This window comes from Nannospalax galili, unplaced genomic scaffold (assembly GCF_000622305.1).
Source record: "Nannospalax galili isolate Female #2095 unplaced genomic scaffold, S.galili_v1.0 scaffold86, whole genome shotgun sequence".
Lineage (NCBI taxonomy): Eukaryota > Metazoa > Chordata > Mammalia > Rodentia > Spalacidae > Nannospalax > Nannospalax galili.
Window position 1 is genome coordinate 451232 of NW_008354174.1, and position 24556 is coordinate 475787.

Here is a 24556-nt window from a genome sequence, read left to right on the forward strand (position 1 = left end):
AAAAAAAAAACTGTGAAAACCTGCATCAAAAACATGTAAGAAAAAAAAGTAGGGGCTGGAGAGATGTCTCTGTGGTTAAGAGCACTGGCTACTCTTGCAGAGGATCCAGGTTCACTTGCAGAGGATCCAGGCTCAATTCCCAGCACCCACATGGTAGCTAACAATCATCTGTAACTCCAGTTCTAGGGGAATTCAACACCCTCTTCTGACCTCTGTGGGCATTGCATGACATGGGTACTCTTACATACATGCACGCAATACACTCATATACATAAAATAAATTATTTAAAAAATAAAAAAACAAAAAAAATTCACATGCAGTATTCTTTTAAGTGTTTACTGTGTGATAATGCTATGTCAGACATTGCCTAAGTACAAGCAACACAGCAGTGAATAATAGTGTTATTCAACCATAAATAACTGGATGAGCCCAGAGTGGGGTAGCAGACAGAAAAGTGGTTTCAGAAACCACAGCAAACAGCAGAGGCAGAGGCAGAGAGCCATGCAAATGAGGCTTACTGTCACCACCATACTAAACACTGTTGATAACAAATTTCATTTGAATTCTACATCACAACTCCCAGAATAAGAAAACTTCCAGAAAATTAACACAATGATGGGAACATTTTCTATAAGCCCATTCTGAACAATTTCTAATAGCTCAAAAGCCCATAAACAATAAATCCCACTTGAGTTTGTCTTGAAATCAATAAATAAACCTGACACTTACCACATAATAAAATCTTTTTGCAAGGGTATGTATGAATATTATTTTGGCCACTGCTGCAGTTCCATACAGGCAAACAGCAATATAGAAGTGGTTATACCATGAGAGAGATTGCCCAATAAGAGAGATGAACACTGCTATAATGAGAACCGTAACAAGGCTAGTAAACCAGCTAATGAAAGTGATGCCAAGTCCACACAAGAAGTCTTTCGTGTAGTTAGCAGCTAATGAAGAGAAAACAAAAAGTTAATGTCACCATCTTTATCAAATCAATCACATAACCAGTTAGCAATGCTAAGGAGGCAAATGTTAAAACAAAAAGCTGACCACTGCAACTGAAAATATCAGAATGTCCTAGTGTGGAGGACTGTCAAATACTAGAATGGGGGAGGTATAAAGGATTAGTATTACCCTTTATTATCCAAGGAACACTTATTGAGAGTTTGAAGATGTTAAAGTCTCCAAGAAAGGGACTAGAGAGATGGACCAATGGTTAAAAGCATTTACAGCTCTTGAAAAGGACCTGTGTTCAATTCCTAGCACCTACATCAGGTAGTTCACAACCACTTGTAAATTCAGCTTCAGGGGAATCCAATGCCTCTGGTGTCTATAAGCACCTGTACATACACAGGCATACACACACACACACACACACGCACAATATAAAAATCTTTTTAAAAAAAGATTCCAAGAGACAAGTCTCATTGGATGCTTTGCTTATCAAAATTTTAGCAAGGATTTCAGAAAGCAAAGTTCCAAATAAAATTTTGTTAAAAGAATCTAACAGGGAAGGCAAGATGGCTTAGCAAGTAAGGGTGCTTTTTGTACAAGCCTGAAAACCTGAATTCCATCTTTGAAATCGATATGATGGAAAGACAACCAATTCCTACAAGTTGTCTGCTGACTTCCATATGCATGCCATGGCATGCTAGTGTCCATAAAAATATACACATGCAAACCGCACATGCGCGCACATGCACACGTGCGCACGCATACACACACAAATAAATAAATGAATGTTTTTTTAAATTTTCTTTAAAGAAGCTAACAGGAAAATAATGACATGGGGAAAATAACTAGTGATAAAGAATTATTTAAATTGTTGCTACTTTATCTTGTGATGATATATAACTTATTCAAGCAGAAATATTTCAGGAAGAAGGGAACAATTTAACCAAAAGCAGCTCATTCATATTTCAGAACAGAACAGTGTGCCAATGGCCTGTAGTATAGAAGACTTTTTAGTGGGAGTTTTCATTAAATATCTGCCTATCAGGCTGGCAAGATGGCTCATGGCTCAGCAGGTAAAGCAAGGCAAGTCAGCAGACCTGAGTTCAATCCCCAGGACCCACACGGTGGAAGAAAAAGAACCAATTCCCATAAGCTGTCCTCTGACTTCCACACACTCACAATGGCATACGTGCATGCATGCACCAACACACATATAAAGTAAATAAATGTAAAAAGTCAATCTATACAAACCATTTTGTTTGCTGTTTTTAATGCTTTATTATATATGAGTGTTTGTTTGCATATGTGTAAGTGCACCCATGTCACATAATGCTCTCAGAGGCCAGGAGAAGATGTTGGATCCCCTGGAACTAGAGTTACTGATGGTTGTTAGCTGCTACATGGGTGCTGGGAATCAAACCCAGGTCCTCTGGAAAAGCAGCCAGTGCTTTTAAACTCTGAGTTATCATTCCAGCCCCTGTTGCTGTTGTTTTTGAGTGTAAGTTTTTAACATAGGTTATAGACTTTATCAACTATATTACTAAAAATAAATAATATTAAAATTTGGTTATTAATAAGGAAACCATTTTAACAGTTTCTTTTTATGAAAAGCACATGTTAAAGCATCTTTCCTTAATTAGTTTATAAAACTAAAGTTTTATTTCAGCATAATTAATAATTTTACATTATAGCATAGGGCTGAATTAACCCAGCAGTGAGAATGGAGTTAGTTTGTTAATACAAATAACTCAAGAAACATGTGGCAAAGCTTTCCATGCATTTGTACAGAGCCAGGAGAACCAAGGCACACACAGGGAGATCACACTGCAGAACAGATCTTGGTTTATTTGGCTCTGGCTTGTATTAGTGTGGCTAAGATTGTCAAGTCAACTAAACCTGTCAGTTTTAGTGTTTTCTTAGTTTCTGTCAAGCCCACTTGTGACTCCTGTTTTAGAACACCAAAATTTTATAGTATTTATAGTCAGGCAGAATAAAAGCAGCCCTGGTTGAACCATTTTTCAATAGTTCTTAAAAAGTGCTATTAGGATTGAGTTCATGAAAATTGTTTCACCAAGCCCAAAGGTATAATAAGCATATCAATGCAAGATTTAGCTAAGCATTTCCTAAAATATAAATCAAGCAATATTTTCTTATGATGTTTTACTTCTTGCCAGGCATGGTGGTGAATGTCTTTAATCCCAGCATTCAGGAGGCAAAGGCAGGCAGATCTCTGTGAATTCAAGGCCAGCCTGGTCTACACAGTGAGTTCCAGGCTGGCTGAGGCTACAGGGAAACCCTGTCTCAAAAAGACCAAACAAAAGATGTTTTACTTCCTGAGAAGAAATGACTACAATGACTAAAAGCTTTCAAGAAAATCCTACCCCTCACCCAGTACCCCCATTTTAAGGAAAATACTTACTCTTATGTTTGGGCTGCAGGAATTTTTTCCCAAGGTACAGAACAACAGCCATCACTACCATGTAGTTTATTATTGAGCCAACACGGGAAGGGTAGGCAATGACAAACAGGCCAAACACATCAAAGAAGACCATGTTTCCATGCTGATACTCAGAAGAAGAAGCCAGCATATCAGATGTAGCCAGATGTTTAAGAACTGCTAAAATGTTGTCACCTTTTAGTAAGAAAGATAAAAAGGTTGAATAAACTATGTGACCTACATATGCCACCATGCAGAGCAGACTAGACCGCCTAATATCTGTATAAGTATTTGGGGAAGAATGTGAACAACGCTTCCTGCCATCCTACTACTCTTACATTTTCTTACCAGATTTCCCAAATAAGGTCACTGCTCCCTACTCTACTTAGAAGCTCAGCCTTTGCCTTCTAGTACAGCTATTCTCTATGATCAACTCTACAAGCCAAAAGCAATATCCTATCCTTATTCATTTAATATATACTAACTGTGCCAGACACTTCTAGATACCAGGAATTCAGTGGTGAAACAAGAGACAAAAGCCTCATGTGACGTTTATAGGCACAGAACAAGTTGTTACATGCATGTTAAGAATTATTAGGAAGAGCTAGAACTGGCCTGAAAGCCGCCTCCTCTAAAGGCTAGCTCTCATAGCTTTGGAGAGCACTACATGAGATAATAACGGAGAATATCAATCGATGGTCCAACCCATTTCAATGCCTAATAACCACATCAATGACTGGCACAGCAAACAACATTGGTACAGTAGCGGCACTTTTATCTTGGGGGAAATCAACAGTTACCTAATTGGACTTAAAGCCCACTCAATGGGAGGAAACTCATGTGTGGTACTATAAACATAGCCAAATACATAGGACTGGAGAGATCTTAGATCTTAGAGAAAACCCAAGCCTGTCACATTTCTAGACAAATGTAATTTCTTACTATGTGCAAAATATGGATCCTTAAATTTATAGACAAGTAACCCAGTCACCACTCAACAAAGAAGCTTCTTTTGCAACAGACAGAGACTATTACAGAGTTCTACAACTGGTCACACATAGACATTGTCTGTGAATTGCCCAAGCCTAAGTGGCACATTTACAATGCAACCTCTACACCTAAGGCACACGGAACACAGAACGAGGAGTAAAGAAGACACTGATGCATCTCTTAATTCTCATTAATAAAGCTCCCTCATGCAACAGAGGGCCAGGAACACAAATGGCCAAAGCATGGAGAGTAAGAGTCTACAGAGTGTGGGTCCTTGGACAGGACTCTTATATTAAATTCCACCCACCCAAGGGCTCAAGGACCATTGTGGAAGAGGGGGCAGAAAGACTGTAAGGGAGGAGGTGCATGACCACATGGAAATAGAGTCCCACAAGCTCCTGGGACCTTGCTCACATGAACCTACAGCAATGGGGTCAGCATGCACAAGACCTATGCAAACTCAAGCAGACAAACACCAGCACAGAACTGTGGAAATGAGCAAGAAGCCCCAATCTTAGTCAAATAATTATTGGCAACTGATTACTGCTGGGTGCAGAAGAGCTGATCATCTTTTTTTTAAAATATATTTTATTATTTTTATTGTATGTGTATGCGTGTATTGCTTGCATGTAGGTAAGTGCAGCCGTGTCATGCAATGCCCACGGAGGACAGAAGAGACTGTCAAATCCCCTGGAACTGGAGTTACAGACAGTTGTTAGCTGCCATGTAGGTGCTGGGATTCAAACCCGGGTCTTCTGCAAGAACAGTCAGTGTCTTAACCTCGGTGCTAGCTCTCCAGCCCCAGAGCTGGTCTTCTTAAAGGAAGGAAGTCTAGATAGGCTTCCTAGACCCCAGTGGATGAACCTGCACTGAGGGATGTCTGTGAACACTAACTTGACATGATAGGCTTAACACAAATGACAGAATGTATGAATTCCAGTGGGGGGGGGGCTATAGGAGGGAGCCATTGGGGAAGGGGGTATAAAGATGATTAAGATTGATTAAGATGCTCTGTATGAAATACACAAAATTCAATAAAAAATTTACAAGAAAAATAAAATTCTCAGGAAGGAGAAGCAGAGGCAGGAGGATCATGAATTCAAGGCCAGCCTATGCTAGCTTGAGCAAGATCCTCTCTCAAATAAAAACAAATCCAAACAAAAAAACAATACAAGAACAAGGGCTGAGGAAGAAGCTCAGTGGTAGAGTGCTTGCCTAGCATGCATGAGGCCATCGGTTTGACCCCCAGCACTGCAGGAAAAAAGAAAAAAAAAAAAACAGAACAAACAACAACATAGAGAATTAGTAAGGAGGCAGAAGAATTACAGCTTCAAGGCCAGCCAAAGCTACATAGCGAGATCCTACCTCAAAAAACCGTTTTTTTTTTTTTTAGTAAGGCATGGTGATGTATGCCTATGACCCCAGCATTAGGAGGCAGAGGCAGGAGGCTCACAAGACTAGGCCAGCCTGGTCTACAAAGTAAGACCCTATGTCCTGCTACAAAACAAGAGGAGGGGCCTTTGTCCACAGCCATGCTGAATGAGGGTCACCTTCCTTCCCACCTCTCATTTTGAGTACATTCTTTACTATTTGACAATTCTACCACAGACCTGGGGCAGTTCGTCCAAGTACTCACAGTGAATTAGCAACCCTACCATAGCCCAGGATCATGCTCCCAACTGAATATTTCTGTTCTTAATTGCTAAATCAGACAGCAAGACTAAAAAATTCAAGCCCTCATCTCCAAATCCAAATCTATAAATCATTCCACCACATACTGTCTGTCTAATGGATAGGTTAGAGATTATATTTTAGAGATCATCCCCAATATTTCATCATTGTATATCAAGAGTCAAACCAGAGATACCAACCTGCTCTCTGAATGGAATCTATCAGAATTCTGTCCGCTGTGTCATACTTGGTATGATAAATGTAGCCATTCTCAATAAAAGCTAAGTCTATGCCTAAGACACAAAAGAGGAAAAAAAATCATTTTGCTTTAAAGATCAGCCTTGTTTTAGTCCTGTTTTTTTTTTTTGTTGTTGTTGTTGTTGTTGTTTTGTTTTTGTTCTTTCTGAGACAGGTCTCCCTGTAGCTCCAGCTGTCCTGGAATTCACTATGTAGACCAGGCTGGCCTTGAACTCACAGAGATCCGCCTGCCTCTGCCTCCCGAGTGCTGGGATTAAAGGAGTGCAACACCATGCCCGGCTAGTCCTGTTTTTTTACTGCATTAATTTCTTAAAAGACAAAAATGTCAAAGCATAAGTTTGATTGAGTCTGTCATATTTATGAATCACAAATTATTTTCTATTCTTACAAAATCTGTAACTGTGGTCCACAAATCAAAACAGAATGATTAAGAAAACATTGTAAGCCACAAATTAAGGGGAAGGAAGTTTGGGGAAATGAGTTTGGCATTTGGTCAAGTAAGAGCCAAGCTTTAACTTCAAATAAACAATACAAGCCTCCAAAGGAGATGGAAAAGAAAGATAATAATCATGCAAGTCAAAGGATCTATGACCATCTTTTGGGAATGATGTACATGGTACAAGACAGAATATTCTAAAGGAGGCAGGCATTTAAATTACTACCAAGTTTTTAAAGAGACAGCATTAAGAGCTCTAGATTCAGAAGGGACCACGCTCACATACACCATGTCCTCTCAGAAGACATCTACTCACAAACTCTCAAGAAGTCAATTTTGCTTTTGCTATATCAGTGTTATACAGTAGTATTCAACCATTGACAAAATACCTGGAATGTTCCCAAAATCCCTGTAGATGCGGAAGTCAGTATCTGAAGGAATGATTCCACTCTGAAAAACTTCCTGAGCCACCACTGAAGCAAAAGGATGTTTAGCTGCTGAAACATAAGCTTGAACCAGCCAAGGATTTTCAGGACCTGAAATGAAACATGACCACATAATACATTGCTAACCTGGTCATTTTTTTTAAAACATAGCCATGTACCCTACTAATTTTTTTTTCAAATTTGGGAACTAGACTTAGGCCTAGAACAAGCTAAGCTGTCGCTCTATCACTAAGCTATATAACACCTTCACACTAATTTTTTTGTGTGTGTGTGGTCTTTTTGAAGCAGGGTCTCCCTGTAGCCCCAACTGGTCTGGAACTCACTATGTAGACCAGGCTGGCCTTGAACTTACAGAGATCCACTAGAACTAACTTTTTAAATATACCAAAAATACCAAAAGTGGTGGTTTGGGGAGAAGGATCTAAAGTTTATTTTTAATTCCTTTTTCTGTATTTTCCAACATTTTTCCAATATATGTATATGACTTTAGAATAAAAAATAACATTTTATAAATATGAAATTTCTTTAAATCATAAAACACTACAATAAGGTTAAGTCTGCAAATGGAAAAATCATTCATAATTCTATCATTCTAAGATAATTATTCATTTTCTATCTTTAATTTTCTTACTAATATATGATGATATCTATGAAACCTTAGACAAATGGTGTAAATTGAGGGCTAGGGCTATAGTAATAGCTTAGCTGACAGAGTTCTGGCCTAGCATACACAAAGCCCTGGGTTAAATTTGCAGTATCACCCAAAACCAGGTGAAGTGTCAGTGTCCCAAGCCTGTGATCCCAGTATACAGAAGGTGGAGGCTGAAAGATCAGAAGTTCAAGGTCATCTTTGGCTACACAGTGGGTTCAAGGTCAGCCTGGGCTACAAGAAACCCTGTCTTAAAAAAAAAAAAAAAGACACTCTGATCCACATAGTGGAGTTCTGAAGCACAGTTCTGGGGTTTTTTTGTTTGTTTGTTTTTTGTTTTTTAAGTGTATGTATTAAAAAAAAAAAAAAAAAAAAAAAAAAAGAAACGAGGCCAAGTATGACAGTGCACACCTTTAATCCCAGCACTCGGGAGGCAGCAGCAGGCAGATCTCTGTGAATGTGAGGCCTGGTCTACATGGTAAGACCTTGTCTCCAAAATAAACCAACCAATCAAACAAAAAACCCACAGAAAAAGGGATAGTATATTCAGAAATGTGTTCAAGACATATAGGATGCATTGAACAATCTAACACATGAGTAACTGCAGTCTCAAGAGAACAGAGGACATATGGAACAGAATCAAAGTTTAAAGAGGTAATGAAAATATATATTCTACTGAATAAAACAACAAATGATGGGCTAGCAAGATGGTGTAATGGGTAAAGGTGCTTTCTGTGCAAGCCTGGCAACCTGAGTTCAATCCCTGAAATTCATGCTAAGACAGAAATACAGAATTTCTGTCCTCTGAACTCCACATGTGTCCCATGGCATATGTGTACCCTGGCACAAGCATACTTACATATACATATCATGTACACAAACTTATAACAATATATTAACTAAAATCTTTAATTAAAAAATGTAAAATAGGGGGCTGGAGAGATGGCTCAGCAGTTAAGAGCACTGACTGCTCTTGCAGAGGACCGGGGTTTGATTCCCAGCACCCACATGGTAGTTACGAACTGTTCTTACCTCCATTTCCAGAGGGAAGCCCTCTTCTGACCTCTGCGGCATTGCACAATATGGGTGCACTCACATACATGCAGGCAATACACTCATACACATAAAATAAAGACAATAAATAAAATATTTTTTAAAAAGTAAAATACTGAAATACACAAAAAAAGAAGAAAACAAAACATTCATTCCAGTAGAAATCAAACTATTAACTGTAAATACAGTAACAAAGCTTGAAAAGGCAGCATGTGACAAACAGTAACAATGTTTGAGGCAGGGACTGGAGATGGCTCAGTGGTTAAGAGCACTATCAGTACTCTCTGCTTTTGCAGAGGACCCCGGTTCGATTCCCAGCACCCACATGGTGGCTAACAACCAGCAGTAACTCTAGTTCCAGGGGATCCAATGCCCTCTTCTGACCTCCATGGGCACTGCATGATATGGGTGCACTTTCACATACATGCAGGCAATACACTCATACACATAAAATAAAAATAAATAAAATATTTTAAAAATAAAAAAATGTTTAAGGCAAGAATTATCAATGTTTGCTAAAACTAAGAGAAAGTTTGGTGGGAAACAGGATATTTGCATAATCTCAGATACTTAATACTGGGACTGGAGAGATTACTGACTCAGTGGTTGAAAGCACTCGTTTCTCTTGCAGAAGAGCTAGGTTCGGTTTCCAACACCCACAAGGTGGCTTACAACTGTCAGTAACTCAAGTTCCAGGGATCTGATGTCCTCTTCTGGCCATCAGAGGCACTGCACACATGTGGTACACTTACATATATACACATAAAATAAAAATAAATAAAATATAATTTTTAAATCAAATACTTATGAAGGGAAGAACAGTACAAAAAAATCTGGAGATGGCCCATCTTAGTCAGTTTTCCTTTATTGTGACAAAGTATCTAAGCAAAACAATATAAGAGAAGAATTATTTATTTTTGACTCAGTTTCAGAGGCATCAGTCCATCATGACAGGGAGGGCAGGGCAGGGCAGATCAGCTCACATTAGAGCAGCCAGGAAGCAGAGAGAGAATGCCTGGGCTGGTGGTTATCTCCTTTTCCTATTTTACTCATCTGGGCCCCCAACCTATGGACCTGCCCACATTAGGAGAGTCTTCCCTCCTTAATTAATCCTCTCTGGAACCTGATGCCCTCACAGACACAACCAAAAGTATGCTTTATTAATCTCTGAGGTGTTTTTCAATTGAATCAAGTTGACATGACTGTCTACTGCAGGTCTATCAACACACAAATACATCTCCTTAAACCATAACTCTAACCCTTTCCCCCAAATATATCTATCTCACAATGCAAATTCATTCAGTGCATCTCCAAGATTCCTCAAGTCTCAACAATTTCAACACTGTTCAAGAGTCCAATTTCGAGACTGGAGAGATGGCTCAGTGATTAAGAGCTCTTGCTGCTCAGAGTTCAGATCCCAGCACCCATATTAGGCAGCTCACAGGTGCCCATTAACTCCAGCTCTAAGAAATCTGATATCCTCTCCTGGTCTCCTCTGGCCTCCATGAGCACCTGCACACACTTGGCATTCACTCACACAGACACAGAAGCAGAGAGACAGACAGACAGACACACACACACATACACACACACACACACACACACAGAGAGAGAGAGAGAGAGAGAGAAATTTTAAAAAAATTAAAAGTGCAATTTCAAAGTCTTCTCTGAGATTCAAGACAAAATCTTAGCTCTAAGTCCCTATAAAATCAAAAAGAAAATTATTTATTTCCAATATACAATGACACAGTAAACAGACCCATTCTAAAAGGGAACAATAGGGACACAAAAAGGAGGGATGAAACCAAGGCAAGACAAACTCAGCAGAGAGTAAACATTAAACCCTATAACCCCATGTCCAGCATCCAAGACTTGTAGTCAGGACATGAGCTCCACACCTACAGTCTTGTTGTTATCAGCCCAAACAGCTTCTCTCCTGGCTGGCTCCACTCACTGCCTGTGACTTTCCTTCCCAGGCATTATCCATTCTTAGCATCCCTAACTTCTTTGGGTCATGCTGCAACTTTGTCTCACAGCTTTATATATCAGTCTTTCTGGGATTCTCTGCAGGGACCCTGCGACACTACCTGGGCTCCCAGGATTCCCTTTGCAATATGGATGTCTCGAGACCTGATAATGGTTACATTCTGTACACCCACAAAACCAGAATCACAGGATGGCAAGGTCTATTGCCTGCATAAGCAGCCCACTTGGACCATGGCTATAGCTTCCTCTACATGCCTAGGTGGCTGACCACAGGGGAAACACTTTCCTGCGTGGCCCTGTGCCAGCTCTCTTCTTAAAGGAAGAACTTCTGAATTTGTTTGCACTTTCTACCCTTGTATTTGTAGTGGGTTGGATCTCAGTGATTCCTCAGGTACTCTCAAAGCATCTTTCTTACTGTTTAGGTACAAAGTACTTGGCCTCTTTTATATAACACTAATCTCTACAAACCAGTTTGCTTGGCCACAACTTTATGCCATACTTATTTTCTGGTCAAACTGCAGGTTTTTTTCAAATCTTGTCACTTTTTGTACCCAATCCTCACTATAAATATGAATAAAATTAGCCAGCAAAACCCATGCCCACAAGTCTAGTTGCTGAGCTACCTTGACATTTCTTCTACTGAAGTAATTAATCTGTCACATTTAAACTCAGGCCACCACAAGGTCTTAGGATAGCAAAAAATGTTGACAAGTTCTTTGCCAGGATATGGCATGCATGCCCTCTAGGCCAATTCCCAGCAGAGTCCTCATTTCATCTAAAACCTTCTGAGCAGTCTCCACTGACCACATTTCTATCAGTATTCTGGTCTCTGAGCTCCAATCAGATTATTCCTTAGGTTCTGTTTACAGTATCCTAGGCTTTCTTCAAATGCATCTCCAAAGTCTTTAAATTCTTCCTATAAAATCAATTTTGAAAGACTTAAGAACCACAAAAATGTCACAGCAACAATTTTTTTCTCAGCACCAATTTTCTTTGTTAGTCAGGTTTTCATCATTGTGACAAATAACAGAGGAAAGCATCCTAAAGGGACAAATTATTTACTTTGACTCAGTTTCAGAGGATTCAGTCCATCATAGTAAAGGAGGGCATGGTGGAACAGAGCAGCTCACATCATGGTGGCCAGGAAGCAGAGAGAGAACAAGCCTATGCTAGCAGGTTTTCTCCTTTTCCTCATTTATTCTAACCGGACCTCAAATATGGATAGCACTGCCCACATTCAGGGTGAGGCTTTCCTCAGCTGATCATCTGAGAACACCCTCAGAGACACCCAGAGATGTGCTTTACTAATCTTCTAAGTACTTCTTAATCCAATCAAGTTGACAATCAAGACTAATCATCATACCTTAATCAGATGAGGAAAAGTTAACATTATCAGTAATAACACAAGCAGATACTCATTATTTCCTGAGTTGATACAAGGAAAACAACAAAAACACAATAAGAAAAAGAAAAAGAATGGCAAGGAAACACATTGAGAGACTTTATATTAAAAGTTTTGCTACTGGGGCTAGAAAGACAGCTCAGTCTAAAGTGCTTGTCACCAACCAGGAAAATCATAGTTTGATCCCCAGAACCCGTATAAAAAGCTAAGTGTGGTGGTTCAGTTCCCAACTCCCACATGGGGCAGCTCAAAACTGCCTGGAACTCCAGTTCCAGGGGCTATGACACCCTCTTCTGGCCTCTGCAGACATCTGTATGCATGCAGTACAAATACACACACCCAGGCACACATGCAGATTTAAAAAATTAAATGTATAAATCCTTTTTTAAAAAGCACTATATTTGAGAAGACAGACTTGAAAGATTTCTAAGAGTTTATACTATTTCATAAAATGGGATTCCAAGGGAAGTCACCCTAATAATTCTTATATTTTATATGTATACGATATACTGATTGTGATATGTTTAATAATCTATAATAAATGCTATGCTTGATACTACACTGAAACTCAAGTTTTAAGGAAAAACTGCAAGGACAGCATTAAAACAATTGGAGAATTCTAGATATACTTATTAGTAGTTTTATACTAATATTCTACTTCTTGAGTGTGGTAAGTACCAGTGATTATAATGAGACTATCAATTACCAAAACTCTCCTGCTTAATTTTGTTTATCAATTAATGTGGTTTTCTCCTCTGTGTAGTAAATTACAGAGATTAGTTTTTAAATATTAAACAATCTTAATGATCACCCTAGCTGGAAATTATCACCAGTTTTGTATATAGAAATTGCTGGAGGATGGGGTTCAGCATGCAAAGATGTTTAATACACAGGCCTGCTAACCTAAATTTGAACCTACACAGAAGTAGAGAGAACTGGTTCAAAATCAAGTGAAAACAGACCCCCCCACCCCAGTATCATTTCCTCCACTGCTCTCCTTTCTACCCTCAGAGGCCTTAAGGTCTTAATTCCTTATAAATTCCACACTACAGCAGGAGATTGTGCCAGGTGGGTGACCCTTCCTCAGGTTTGACTTTATTTAAAATTTTTATTTTTATTTTTATTTTATGAGTGTAAATGTTATACCTGCACATATTTAAGTGCACCCATATCATGCAATGCCTGTGGAGGACAGAAGAGGGCACCAGATCCTCTGGAACTGGAATTACCAACTGTTGTTAGTGGCCAAGTGGGTGCTGGGATTCAAACCCAGGTCTTAACCATTTCTCCAGCCCCAGGTTTGACTTTCCTAATGACCAAGCCTCAGGGCTGGGGAGATGACTCAGTGTGGTAAGAGCGTTTCCTGCACAAGCACAAGCACCAGAATTCAAATTTGCAGAACCCATGTAAAAAGCTGGGCATGGTTGTATGCACCTGTAACCCTAGTACTGTGTGGGGCAGAGATGGGAGGATTGCTAGGACTTCCTGGTCAGCAGCCTAGCACCAGGTTCACTAAGGAATCCTATCTTAAAGGATTAAGGCATAGAGTAGGACACCTGACATTCTCCTCTAGCCTCCACACACACCCCTACACACATGTGCACATACCCCACACATATTGATAAAGAGAGGTGGGGAGGAGAGGAGAAAGTCCCAACTTTCTTCTTGCCCAGAGTATGGACACAGCCTCTCTCCCTCTCCCTCACCCTTCTCTCCTCTCTCCCTCCTCCCTCCTCTCTCCTCTCTCTCCCTCCACCCCTCCTCAACAAGATCACATTTAGGCCAGGCTGACCTCATACTCACTGAGAATGACCTTGAACTTCTGATCCTCCTGCCTCTACTTCCCAGGAGTGCTGGGATTTCAAGCATGTGCCATCACACCTGTTTTATTCAGTACTGGCGATCACACCCAAGGCCTTACGCATGCTACCAAATGAACTACAGCCCCATTCCAAAGGTGATTTTCTTTAAGATGGAAGAAAGAAAAAGGAATAATAGAAGACAAAAAACTTGTCACCATCTATACAGCAAGGCTACTTAAAGAACTTAATGATATTTTTAATTTTCACCTTTATAAAAAGGCCAAGATGACTATGCAATACTATGTATCCAGGGCAACTATTTCTGCAGAATAAATTCCCAGAAGTGGACCTGCTGAACTAAAGAGTCTTCACATTTTTAGAAGTATTGCACATTGCTAAAATGCACCAATCTGTAGTTCCACCAGCAGTATGTACTTACTATTTTTCCAGTCTAATTAAAAAAAAAAACCCTACTGTTCTATGAATTTGCATTTATTCTCAAATAAAACAACTATTTCAGCAACCTCTTAAAAATTAAGCATAAATTTAGAGCTGGGGGATGGTTCAGTGGATTAAGTACTTGTGGCACAATCATGTGGACTGGAGTTCCAAGTCCCAGAGCTCATAACAAGATGGGAAAACTGTCCTACTTGTAGTACCATTAGGAGGGAGGCAGAGGTAGGGGATCCCTGAAGCAAGCTGGCTAGCCAGACTAGCAGAAAAGGCAAGCTCCAGGTTCAGCAAGGAAAGTGACTAAGGAAGACATCCAACGTCAACCTGCAGCCACAACACATATATGTACCTGCACACACACACACACACACACACACACATCCACACATGTGAACATGCATACACACAGGCACACATTCGCAAAAAGAGAAATTTAATTCTCAACGTGACTCAAGAATTCCATTCCTGGGTTATCTTCCCAAAAGAAATGGAAATGTGTATTCATACCAAGACTTCCACATGAATGTGCATATGGCATATTTATAACAGATTAAGAGTGGAAACATTCCAAATGTCCATCAGCTTTAAAATGTGGTATAACCATACAATGAGTTAATCAGTCGTTTTACTAAAATGAAGTACTGACACATGTCACAACATGAAGAAACTTCAAACGCATCACATTACATAACAATCAACCACAAATTGCACGATTCCATCGCTCAGAAACATTTAGGATAGGTGGAGACATGTAGATGGCTGAGTTGGGGAAATGTAAGTAATAGCTAACTGGTGAGCATAGAGATTCCTTTAGAAGGAATTAGAAATGCTCTGGGGGCTGGAGAGATGGTTCAGTGGTCAAGGGTGCTTGCTGTTTGATCCTTCAGATCCCAGCACCCATGGCAGGCAGCTCACAAACGCCTTTGACTCCAGCTCCAAGGGATCCTACAGCCCCTTTTGGCTTCTGTGAGCACCGGCACACATGTGCGCACACACACATAAATAAACTTTTTAAAATGCTCTAGAATGATGATGTGAATACACCTAAAACACTGAATTTTACACTTTAAGTTGCTGATGTAAGATATGTAAATTGTAACTCAATAAAGCCAAAATTTAAAAAAGAAATAGATTCTTTTAAAAGTAGCAAAATACTAACCCATTTTATATATGGTAAGTGCACCCATGTCACGCAATGCCTACGGAGAACAGAAGAGACTGTCGGATCCCCTGGAACTGGAGTAAAGTTACGGACAGTTGCTAGCTGCCATATGAGTGTTGGGATTTGAACCCAGGTCTTCTGCAAGAACAACCAGTGTTCTTAACCGCTGAGCCATCTCTCCAGCCTCATATTTTATTTCTTTTATTTTAGATGTATGCATGTGTTGTCTGCATGTATATAAGCGCACCTATGTTGTGCAATGCCCACGGAGGTTAGAAGAGGGCACTGGATCCCCTGCAACTGGAGTTATGGAAAGTTGTTAGCTGCCATGTGGGTGTTGGGAACCAAACCCAGGTCCTCTGGAAACACTGAGCCATCTCTCCAGTCCCTATCCTATTTTTTAAAGGAAGAGGTGTTCATATGCATAAAGCTATACATACAGAAAAAAATTCCAGAAAGGAGTAGACCAAGTTACCACACCAGTTTGCTCTGAGTGGTGGGAATACAATGATCTTTCTGCGTATGGGCTTTCTTGTATTCAAAGGTGATAGTTCCTGAATTTTTTTTTTTAATGTGCATGAGTGTATTGCCTACATACATGTAAGTGCACCCATGTCGTGCAAAGCCCATGGAGGTCAGAGGAGGGTGTTAGAGTCCTCTGGAACTGAAGCTATGGACAGTTGTTAGCTGCCATGTGGGTGCTGGGAATCAAATGCAGGTCAACTGCAAGAGCAGCCAGTGATAAGCCAGATAGCTAAGCTATCTCTCCAGCCCCCTGAAATTTTTTAAATGAACATATATTATTGGTATAATTTGTTTAAATTTCAAAAGACTGGATTTTTTTTTTTTTTTTGTCTTTTTGAAGTAGGGTCTCCCTGTAGCCCCAGCTGTCCTGGAACTCACTATGTAGACCAGGCTGGCCTTAAACTCACAGAGATCCGTCTGCCTCTGCCTACAGGCGTGCACCACGACACCCAGCTAAGACTGGATTTTATTAACACCTTCAAAACTTACTACATCAAGCCCTCCTGACTCACTGTTATTACTGGTCTGACAAATCACTTTTCCTAGTATTTGGTAATAATGATCATTCTAGTCACTAAAAGCTCCCCAAATGAACATTTCACTCTGAAGTGACAATGGAGCTCTGGAGAGTACAAATGGTTTTAACTGAAAAGTTTCCAGGACAGAGCAAGTATTATCACACAGAAAAAGAGGTCTGTTTAAAAAGCTGAGGATGGGGGCTGGAAAGATGGCTCAGTGATAAAGAACACTGGCTGTTCTTGAAGAAGACCCAGGTTCGAATCCCAGCACCCACATGGCAGCTAACAACTGTCCGTAACTCCAGTTCCAGGGTATCCGACAGCCTCTTCTGTCCTCTGCAGGCACTGCACAACACAGGTGCACTTACCTACATGCAGGCAATATACTCATACACATAAAATAAAAATATTTTTTTTAATGAAATTGAAAAAAAAGCGAGGGCAGAGCCATTTGGCACATGTTCTGAAGTACAATTCCAAATCTGGGGGGCCTGGGGGATGTTTATGTTCTCTTAGTCAAACATGGAAACAACACTAACTAGTCTTTCTGAAAGTCATATCCATAATAAAACTAGTCTTCCTACATCACACATGAGAGACGGATCCTGGAAGTTACTGGAATGTCAGAGGCACTCCAAAAGCTCTCAGGTACACAGTTTAAACACAAACATAAGTTCAAAACTAAGGGGAAAGAACAATATAAAATTCAGATAAAGCGGGGAAGCAGTCTCAGCAAATCTATTATGGGATGCTTCCAGGGGAGCAGAATAATTTTTAAAATGAAGCTTTTACTAAGTGAATGTTTCAATTACTGAGTAAATTGTTTAAATTGTACATATACTGCTAGTAACCCTAATCTTCTTTATTGTTAAAGTAACATATTCACAGCAAAACCTTTAAATAAGACTGAAAACTAAAGAAAGCATAAGCAGAACAGTAACGCTAATTCTGTTCCTATCTTTACAAAGCAACAGAGAGCTCAAACCAACTTTTTACATTTTGCCCATCTCCACTCCAGGCACATCCAAGAGCAGACACCCACCATCTAGTTGTAACTGTTATTAACTTGGCTTACATGCTTCCAGATAATGCAAATATTTCTAAATTTTATGCAACTGAAGAATTTTTATCTAAAGCTACATGTATTTGATGAAGAGTAGGAACTTCGGCCAAGTCAGACCCAGCAAAAGTGAGTGCTCAATAAATGTAAGTAAACGAAGAATTGACTTGAGCTTGGACCTAACTCTCTGAACCATATATATATATGGCTATACTAATATATATGCAGAGAAAAACCTTCAGAAATGATATGGACTGAACCAAAAGACTGGGTTATCTCTGGACAGTAGAGTATGCGAACAGGGTGCTGAGATTATAAATTAAAAGCATGAAGATAGAAAGGCACTTAGCATATAGGATACTTCTGGCAGGGGAAAATAAACAAAGACACACTACTGCCCATGCAGAGTCTGAGATTTTCACAGCAGGAAAGAAAAGACTCACTTTTCCTGCTCATAGAAGTTTCTGCTGCTTCTTTTTGATTAGGTAGTTGTTAAGTGTTCCTCCTATCTTGAGTGAAGTTTGACAAACAGAGAGGATAAAATGCAGCAGATCTCCCTGCAGATTCCTATAGATTAGAGTTCAGCTTCTCCTTAAAGAGAAAGAAGCAAAGTTTGAGAGCTGAAAAAAAACTTTCCTCAGTTGACCCCTTGACTTTGAAATTCTTAAAGTGGAGCTGAAGCAAAATATATGTCCATTTTGAAAGTTATAAGTTAAAAGTAAGTTGGAGAGAATATTTAAATATGGTACTGTTTAAGTCACAAAACGCACTTAATATCATTTCATACAAACAATACCATGTCTTTCAAAGATTTACAAGTAAGTTTCTCTACCACCTTACTCATTTCCTCTAGCCCATCTCACTCCAAACACTAACAGCTATTAAAACTCCTAGCAAGCCAGGCACAGTGGAGAATGCCTATGAGCCCAGCACTCCAAAGGTAGAAACAAAAGGATCAAGGGTTCAAGGTCAGCTAGGGCTATGAAATGAGAACCCGTCTCAAAACAAACAACAAAACAAACAAACAAACAAACAAAAAACAGATTTTGGCAAATGCTCTGTGTATGGCTAAAACGATGTTTTGCCCAAATTTCTATCAGAGGCAGGATATCAGATGGAACTTCTGATGTCAGATTTTTATAGCTTCTCCTGACTAAACAAATCTGTGAAATTTAAAGTCTGATAAGTACATGATATTAATCAATTGTATTTTGTTTTCTTTAGAAAAATTTGATCATAAAATTTAAACCATTTCTCAGGCTAATTATATATTAATGGATTTCCACTCGAATAAATTCAATGATAGATTTAAATCCTTAAACTGCAGGTAAATTTTCTCATTTTAACTGATGAAATGATAGTTATTTTATCTCTATCATAAACATCCATAAAATAGAAATAATATTCACCATTATATGACAGTGTATGTTATGAATCAATTCTGAACCTGAACTGCTCAGATTCAAATCATGCTCTGCTACACACCAACTTGAACCCTTCAAGTTATACTCTCACACCTTTACTTCTTCATCTGTAACATGAAAGTAATAGCAGTATTTATTCTTCCCGTTATTCTGAAGACTAAATGACACAATACATAAGATGCTTCAAGTAATATTTTCATATGATAAGCACTATACAAGAGTTACATGCTAAAAAATATTTAACAAAGGGACTGGGGAGATGGTTTGGTCAGTGAGGTGTCTGCTGAGGAAGAATAAAGAACTGAGTTTGGATCCCCAGAATGCATGTAAAACCCAGGTGTAGTGCACATCTGTAACCCCAGTTGTTGGGAAGGCAGAGACAGAAGGATCCCTAGAGCTCAATGGCCAACGAGCCCAGCCAGGTTCAGAGAGACCCTCAAAAATTAAGGGGGAGTGCAACTGAGAAAGACACCTGATGTTGATACCTCTAGTTTCCACACATACCTGTGTATGCATGCACACATACATGCACACCCATAAAAAGAAATACATATACCACACACATACATATACACAAAAAATTTTTTCAAAAGACAAGTTAAAATTACCTCATGCCTTAAAAATAAATCTCACTAAAGAGATTGTTCACTAAGGACATTACTTACATTGACAAACTTTCCACTGTCATAAAAATTAGGATTGAATTAAAATACAGTGCACTACCTCACATACCTGTTTGAAATACAAGTTCTTTTCCTCCAACACCTGCGGCCTCCAGGTTAATAAATGCACGAATCAAACTGGCCCAGGGATGTTGAGTAATAAAACCATGACTGGCCTTAATGAAGACAGAAAACCTAGGTTAAACCAGCTTCAACTATCAAAGTTTTCATTTTGCTTATTTTCACAATGAAATGGCTATCCTGAAAAGATAAAGACTGAGATAAAATAATCATTTCTCAAGGGTAGTCTCTAAAGGCATCTTTTGTTTCTCTTTCTGTATATAGTGGCTGTGTTTAGTTTAATGAGTGGAAAGTCATCCATCACAGAGGCAGCTCACTAAGAGTGAGGTTATGCAAAAGTTAAAAAGACAATCCACATGGTTGGTCATGCATTCTATTTACCCACCTCAAAATCTCTCTCTGAAACTCCAGGGTCAAAAAAACAAAAAAATCACAGGACAGTAAGGATGCCATCAGAGCCCTTTTAAGACTCAAACACTTTGCTGGGCATGGTGGTGCATACTTGTATGCACTCTCAGCACTCCTGAAAGCTAAGGCAGGAGGATCGTAAGCACCAAGCCAGCCTTGGATATAGAGCAAGACCCTGATTCAAAAACTAAAACAGAAACAAAAAAGACTTATATGCTACCAGGATGAACTATTCTGAATTGATTTTGGACTGCTGAACATGACCACAAGTAGATTTATTTATTTATTTATTTATTTATTTATTTATTTATTTATTTTGGTCTTTTTTTGAGACAGGGTCTCCCAGTAGCCCCAGCTGACTTGGAACTCACTATGTAGTCCAGGCTGGCCTTGAACTCACAGAGATCCACTTGCCTCTGCCTCCTGAGTGCTGGGATTAAAGGTGTGAGCCACCATGCCCGGCTCTTTTTTTAATTTTTAATTTATTATTTTTATTTTATGTGTATGAGTGTATTGCCTGCATGTAAGTAAGTGCACCCGTGTCGTGCAATGCCGCAGAGGTCAGAAGAGGGCTTTGGATTCCCCTGGAACTGGAGTTAAGGACAGTTTGTAGCTGCCATGTGGGTGCTGGGAATCAAACCCGGGTCCTCTGCAAGAGCAGTCAATGGCCTTAACTGCTGAGCCATCTCTCCAGCCCCGTAGATTTCTTTTTAAGTGCTGCCAAGTACAATATTTCTTTTGCATATCATTTTTTATTGATTATTTTTATTTTATATGTATGAGTGTATTGTCTGCATGTAAGTGAACCCATGTCATGCAATGCCCACAGAGGTCAGAAGGCCTCTTGGATCCCCTAAAACTGAAGTTACAACAGACAGTTGTTAGCCGCCATGTGGGTACTGGGAATCGAACTCAGATCTTCTGTAAGAGCAGTCAGTGCCCTTAACTGTTGAGCCATCTCTCCAGCCCCTCGCATATCATTTTATGATACTATTCATCTTGCTAATAAGAATGCATTAAATGTAACCAATTATTATTCTTCTCATTATCATTCAATCCAAGTATTTAAAACAGTAAAAGCTTACTTGTAAGACATTTTCCTCAGCACCATTGAAGAGGAAGACCACAGCATGCTGTAAGGCTTCTGAAGATGTTGACATGCCACGAAGAACTTCCAGCATCACCGCACAACTAACTGCATCATCACTGGCACCTTTGAGTTGGAAAAACAAATTTACTTCTCAGACTTTAAATACTTTACATTATTGGTGATGGGCTTTTCTCCTCAGACAAGCATCATGAAAGCTGCATAACCAGAAGTATAACTATTGTCACAGGGTGACAACTACACCCAAAAGAGACAAGCCCCATGAAAATCTTTGTCTGGTTTGCCCAATGACATAATCAGGATCTAGAACCATGGGGATCTAACAGTAGACACCTAGTAGCTGTTGAGTAAGTTAACCAGATGAGACCTAGAGCCAGTGGGGAACCCAAGGCCATCTCTGCTATTCTTTATCATATTCCCCAACCTCTGTTAACAGTCTCACTTCCGATTCTCAAGGCTTCTTCCACCCTCTCCCACTCCCTTCTTCCTTATCTTTCTTTCAAAATCACAAAGCTGAGGATCACTTCAAATTTACACAGGAGTCAAGTTTGGATAGAGTAGTATTCTTTAAAATTTTTCTAAAAGGATCATGCAATGGAAAAGTACAAAGAAAACAGTTGGCTAATAAGACACTGAAAACGAGACTAATGACCTATGTTGTGCCCCTGTCCTGCAGGCACAAGCTCAGTCAGATAGTCTAACCTCTTAATTCAGAAATATTTCATGTAAATGAGAACTCTAGTGCTGAGATAAGTCACGTGTGTGTGTGTGTGTGTGTGTGTGTGTGTGTGTGTGTGATACAAAACCCATTACTTTTTCACTTATTTTATATGCTTGGGGGGTGTGCACACTTGCTACAGTGCTCATATCGAGGTCAGAGGACGATTTGTAGAAGTTTGTTCTCTCCTTCCACTATGTGAATTCCAGGGATCAAACTCAGGTAGTTAAGCTTAGCAGCAGGAACCTGTAACCATGGAGCGATATTGCTAGGTCCCTAGTGTTCTGATTTTTTAAAATACTATGAGAGGTAGTTAAAAGAATTATTTGATGATACTCAAAAATTATTGTTGAGTTTTATAGTAAGGTAACCCATGATGTTGTTAGCATGTCCAAAAGGGTCCTTATCTTTTACCAGTATAGTTTGAAATACAGAGAGCCCACTTCAAAACTATCAAGGAATAGGAGGGTTGAGGTAGAAAAGACACAAGACTGGCCTGTTAAAGCTGAGTGAGAGGCACACTGGAGTTCATTAAACAGTTCACCTTTCTATATACTTGATGTTTTTTCATAATAGAAAGCTTAAGCACTGTCATAACTCAAGTACTATCATAACTCAAGCACTATCATTTCTCAATATGTACACTGGGAGGTGGGGTGCTACAAAGTTCAGTGGGGACTCTAGAGCAGGAAGGACTCAGAGTGAATTTTAGCTCTGCCACTTCATTACATTGTTTCCTGGTCTAGAAAACAGACTGATGATCTCCACTCCACGGGCTTGTTGGAAAGATTACACAAGACAGCCCCAGTGCCTGGCACATGGGAAGCATCCCATGTAAGTTTTCTTCCTCTTTGCAAACTTAGGGAAGGCTCTGTAACCAGGTAAAATAAAATGCTTGCTGTGGGGCTCTATTAAATTCCAAACCCCACTTCTTCTCAAAAAGAAATAAAACTAATGACACTACTCTTGGTGATTGCAGAATAATATTTAGTCATTAGTCAAAGCAAAACAAAGCAGTGGTTACCTGATTACTGTTAAAGCAGGGAGCATATGATGGTATAAGTAAAATGGGCCACTTTTCAGGAAAGAAATAAAGAAGCTTCTTCTTATTTTGAGAATATTATTTTAAAAATAAAAAGCAGAACTGGCAATATTGTTCATCACTTGAGTGCTTGCTGCTCTTCCAGAGAACACAGGTTTGAGTCCCAGCACTCACATGGCAGTTCACAACCATTTCTAACTCTAGTTCCAGGGATCTGACACCCTTCTCTGCCTCCCTGGGCACCAGGCATGCAGGTGGTATACATACATACTCAGAGGCAACATTTCTAAACATAAAGATAAAATAAAAATCAATTAAAACTTTATTATTCAAGGTAAATAAGAGAAATTAAGGGAAATTAAGAGACATTCATCTTTATCCAGTTGACATGGTAGCATGGTAACACACTCAGAGCAGAGATTCAAGGTCATATTCAGCTACATAGTAAGTTTGAGACCAGTTCAAAGCCAGCCTGGGCTACATGAGGCCCTGTCTAAAAATAATAACAATAAAATGTGGCTGGGGTTATTTTTTAAAAGATTTACAATGGCTTTCAAAACAAAATTCCTTTAATAGATTCCATATATGTACCTTATAACATCTGGCACTATGTAAAGGGTAGCAGACTATGCCACTCAAAATATGCCACTTCAGCATAAGATTATTTGCAGCCAAGAGAAATTCAGAAAGAGACATAAGAAAAGCTCTCTACTATCCTACAACCTACCTAAAAGCGGAACGTAAATTTATGCAAGTGTTCTATCTCACCTCTATACCAGGAAGGACAAAGGTTAATCACTAAAGACAACCTTAGACCCTGAGCAGCCTACAAACAGCAAGCTTTACCAGCTAGACTTTACCTGCCATATATATAACTTCCCATAATTTGCTGCCCACAGAGACTCTGGGTCCTTCCTCCAATTTTCATTTGGTGGGCTTATTTCTTTGGGCTTGGGGTTTGGTTTGGTTTGTGTTTTTTGCAGTGCTAAGGATGGAACCTAGATGCACATATGAGGCAAGTGCTCTATTAGTGAGCTACACCCACCTAGTTCTTTTCCTTGGTCATGTCACTTTGCAGAAAAATATTGTTCTTTGATGAGGACAAAACATAAGACAGAGAGCTAAGCCACTTCTTTGAAATTATTCATTTTCCCTTGTTATTGCCTATGTACATCTGAATATGCAATAACCTTGTTTGTTTTTCTCTTATTTAACTTTTCTTATCAAGTGCCCATCATACCTATGATCTATGAAAGGAAAAGGGAAAATTGGTTTTTCTTCTACATTTGTTTCTAATACCCATATAA

The 24556-nt window shown here is 39.4% G+C and overlaps 1 protein-coding gene across 1 annotated transcript in view; it reads right to left on the bottom strand.

Annotated features, from left to right (window-relative positions):
* Positions 1–24556, bottom strand: part of Ermp1 (endoplasmic reticulum metallopeptidase 1) — a 51042-nt gene that overhangs the window by 21741 nt on the left and 4745 nt on the right. Inside the window, exons 3-8 of the mRNA XM_008851191.2 lie at positions 21467–21594; positions 19963–20068; positions 7140–7286; positions 6257–6349; positions 3378–3590; positions 731–951 (exon numbers count right to left, since the gene is read on the bottom strand). Of these exons, the coding sequence (XP_008849413.1) occupies positions 731–951; positions 3378–3590; positions 6257–6349; positions 7140–7286; positions 19963–20068; positions 21467–21594 (908 nt within the window). The remainder of the gene's footprint in view (positions 1–730; positions 952–3377; positions 3591–6256; positions 6350–7139; positions 7287–19962; positions 20069–21466; positions 21595–24556) is intronic.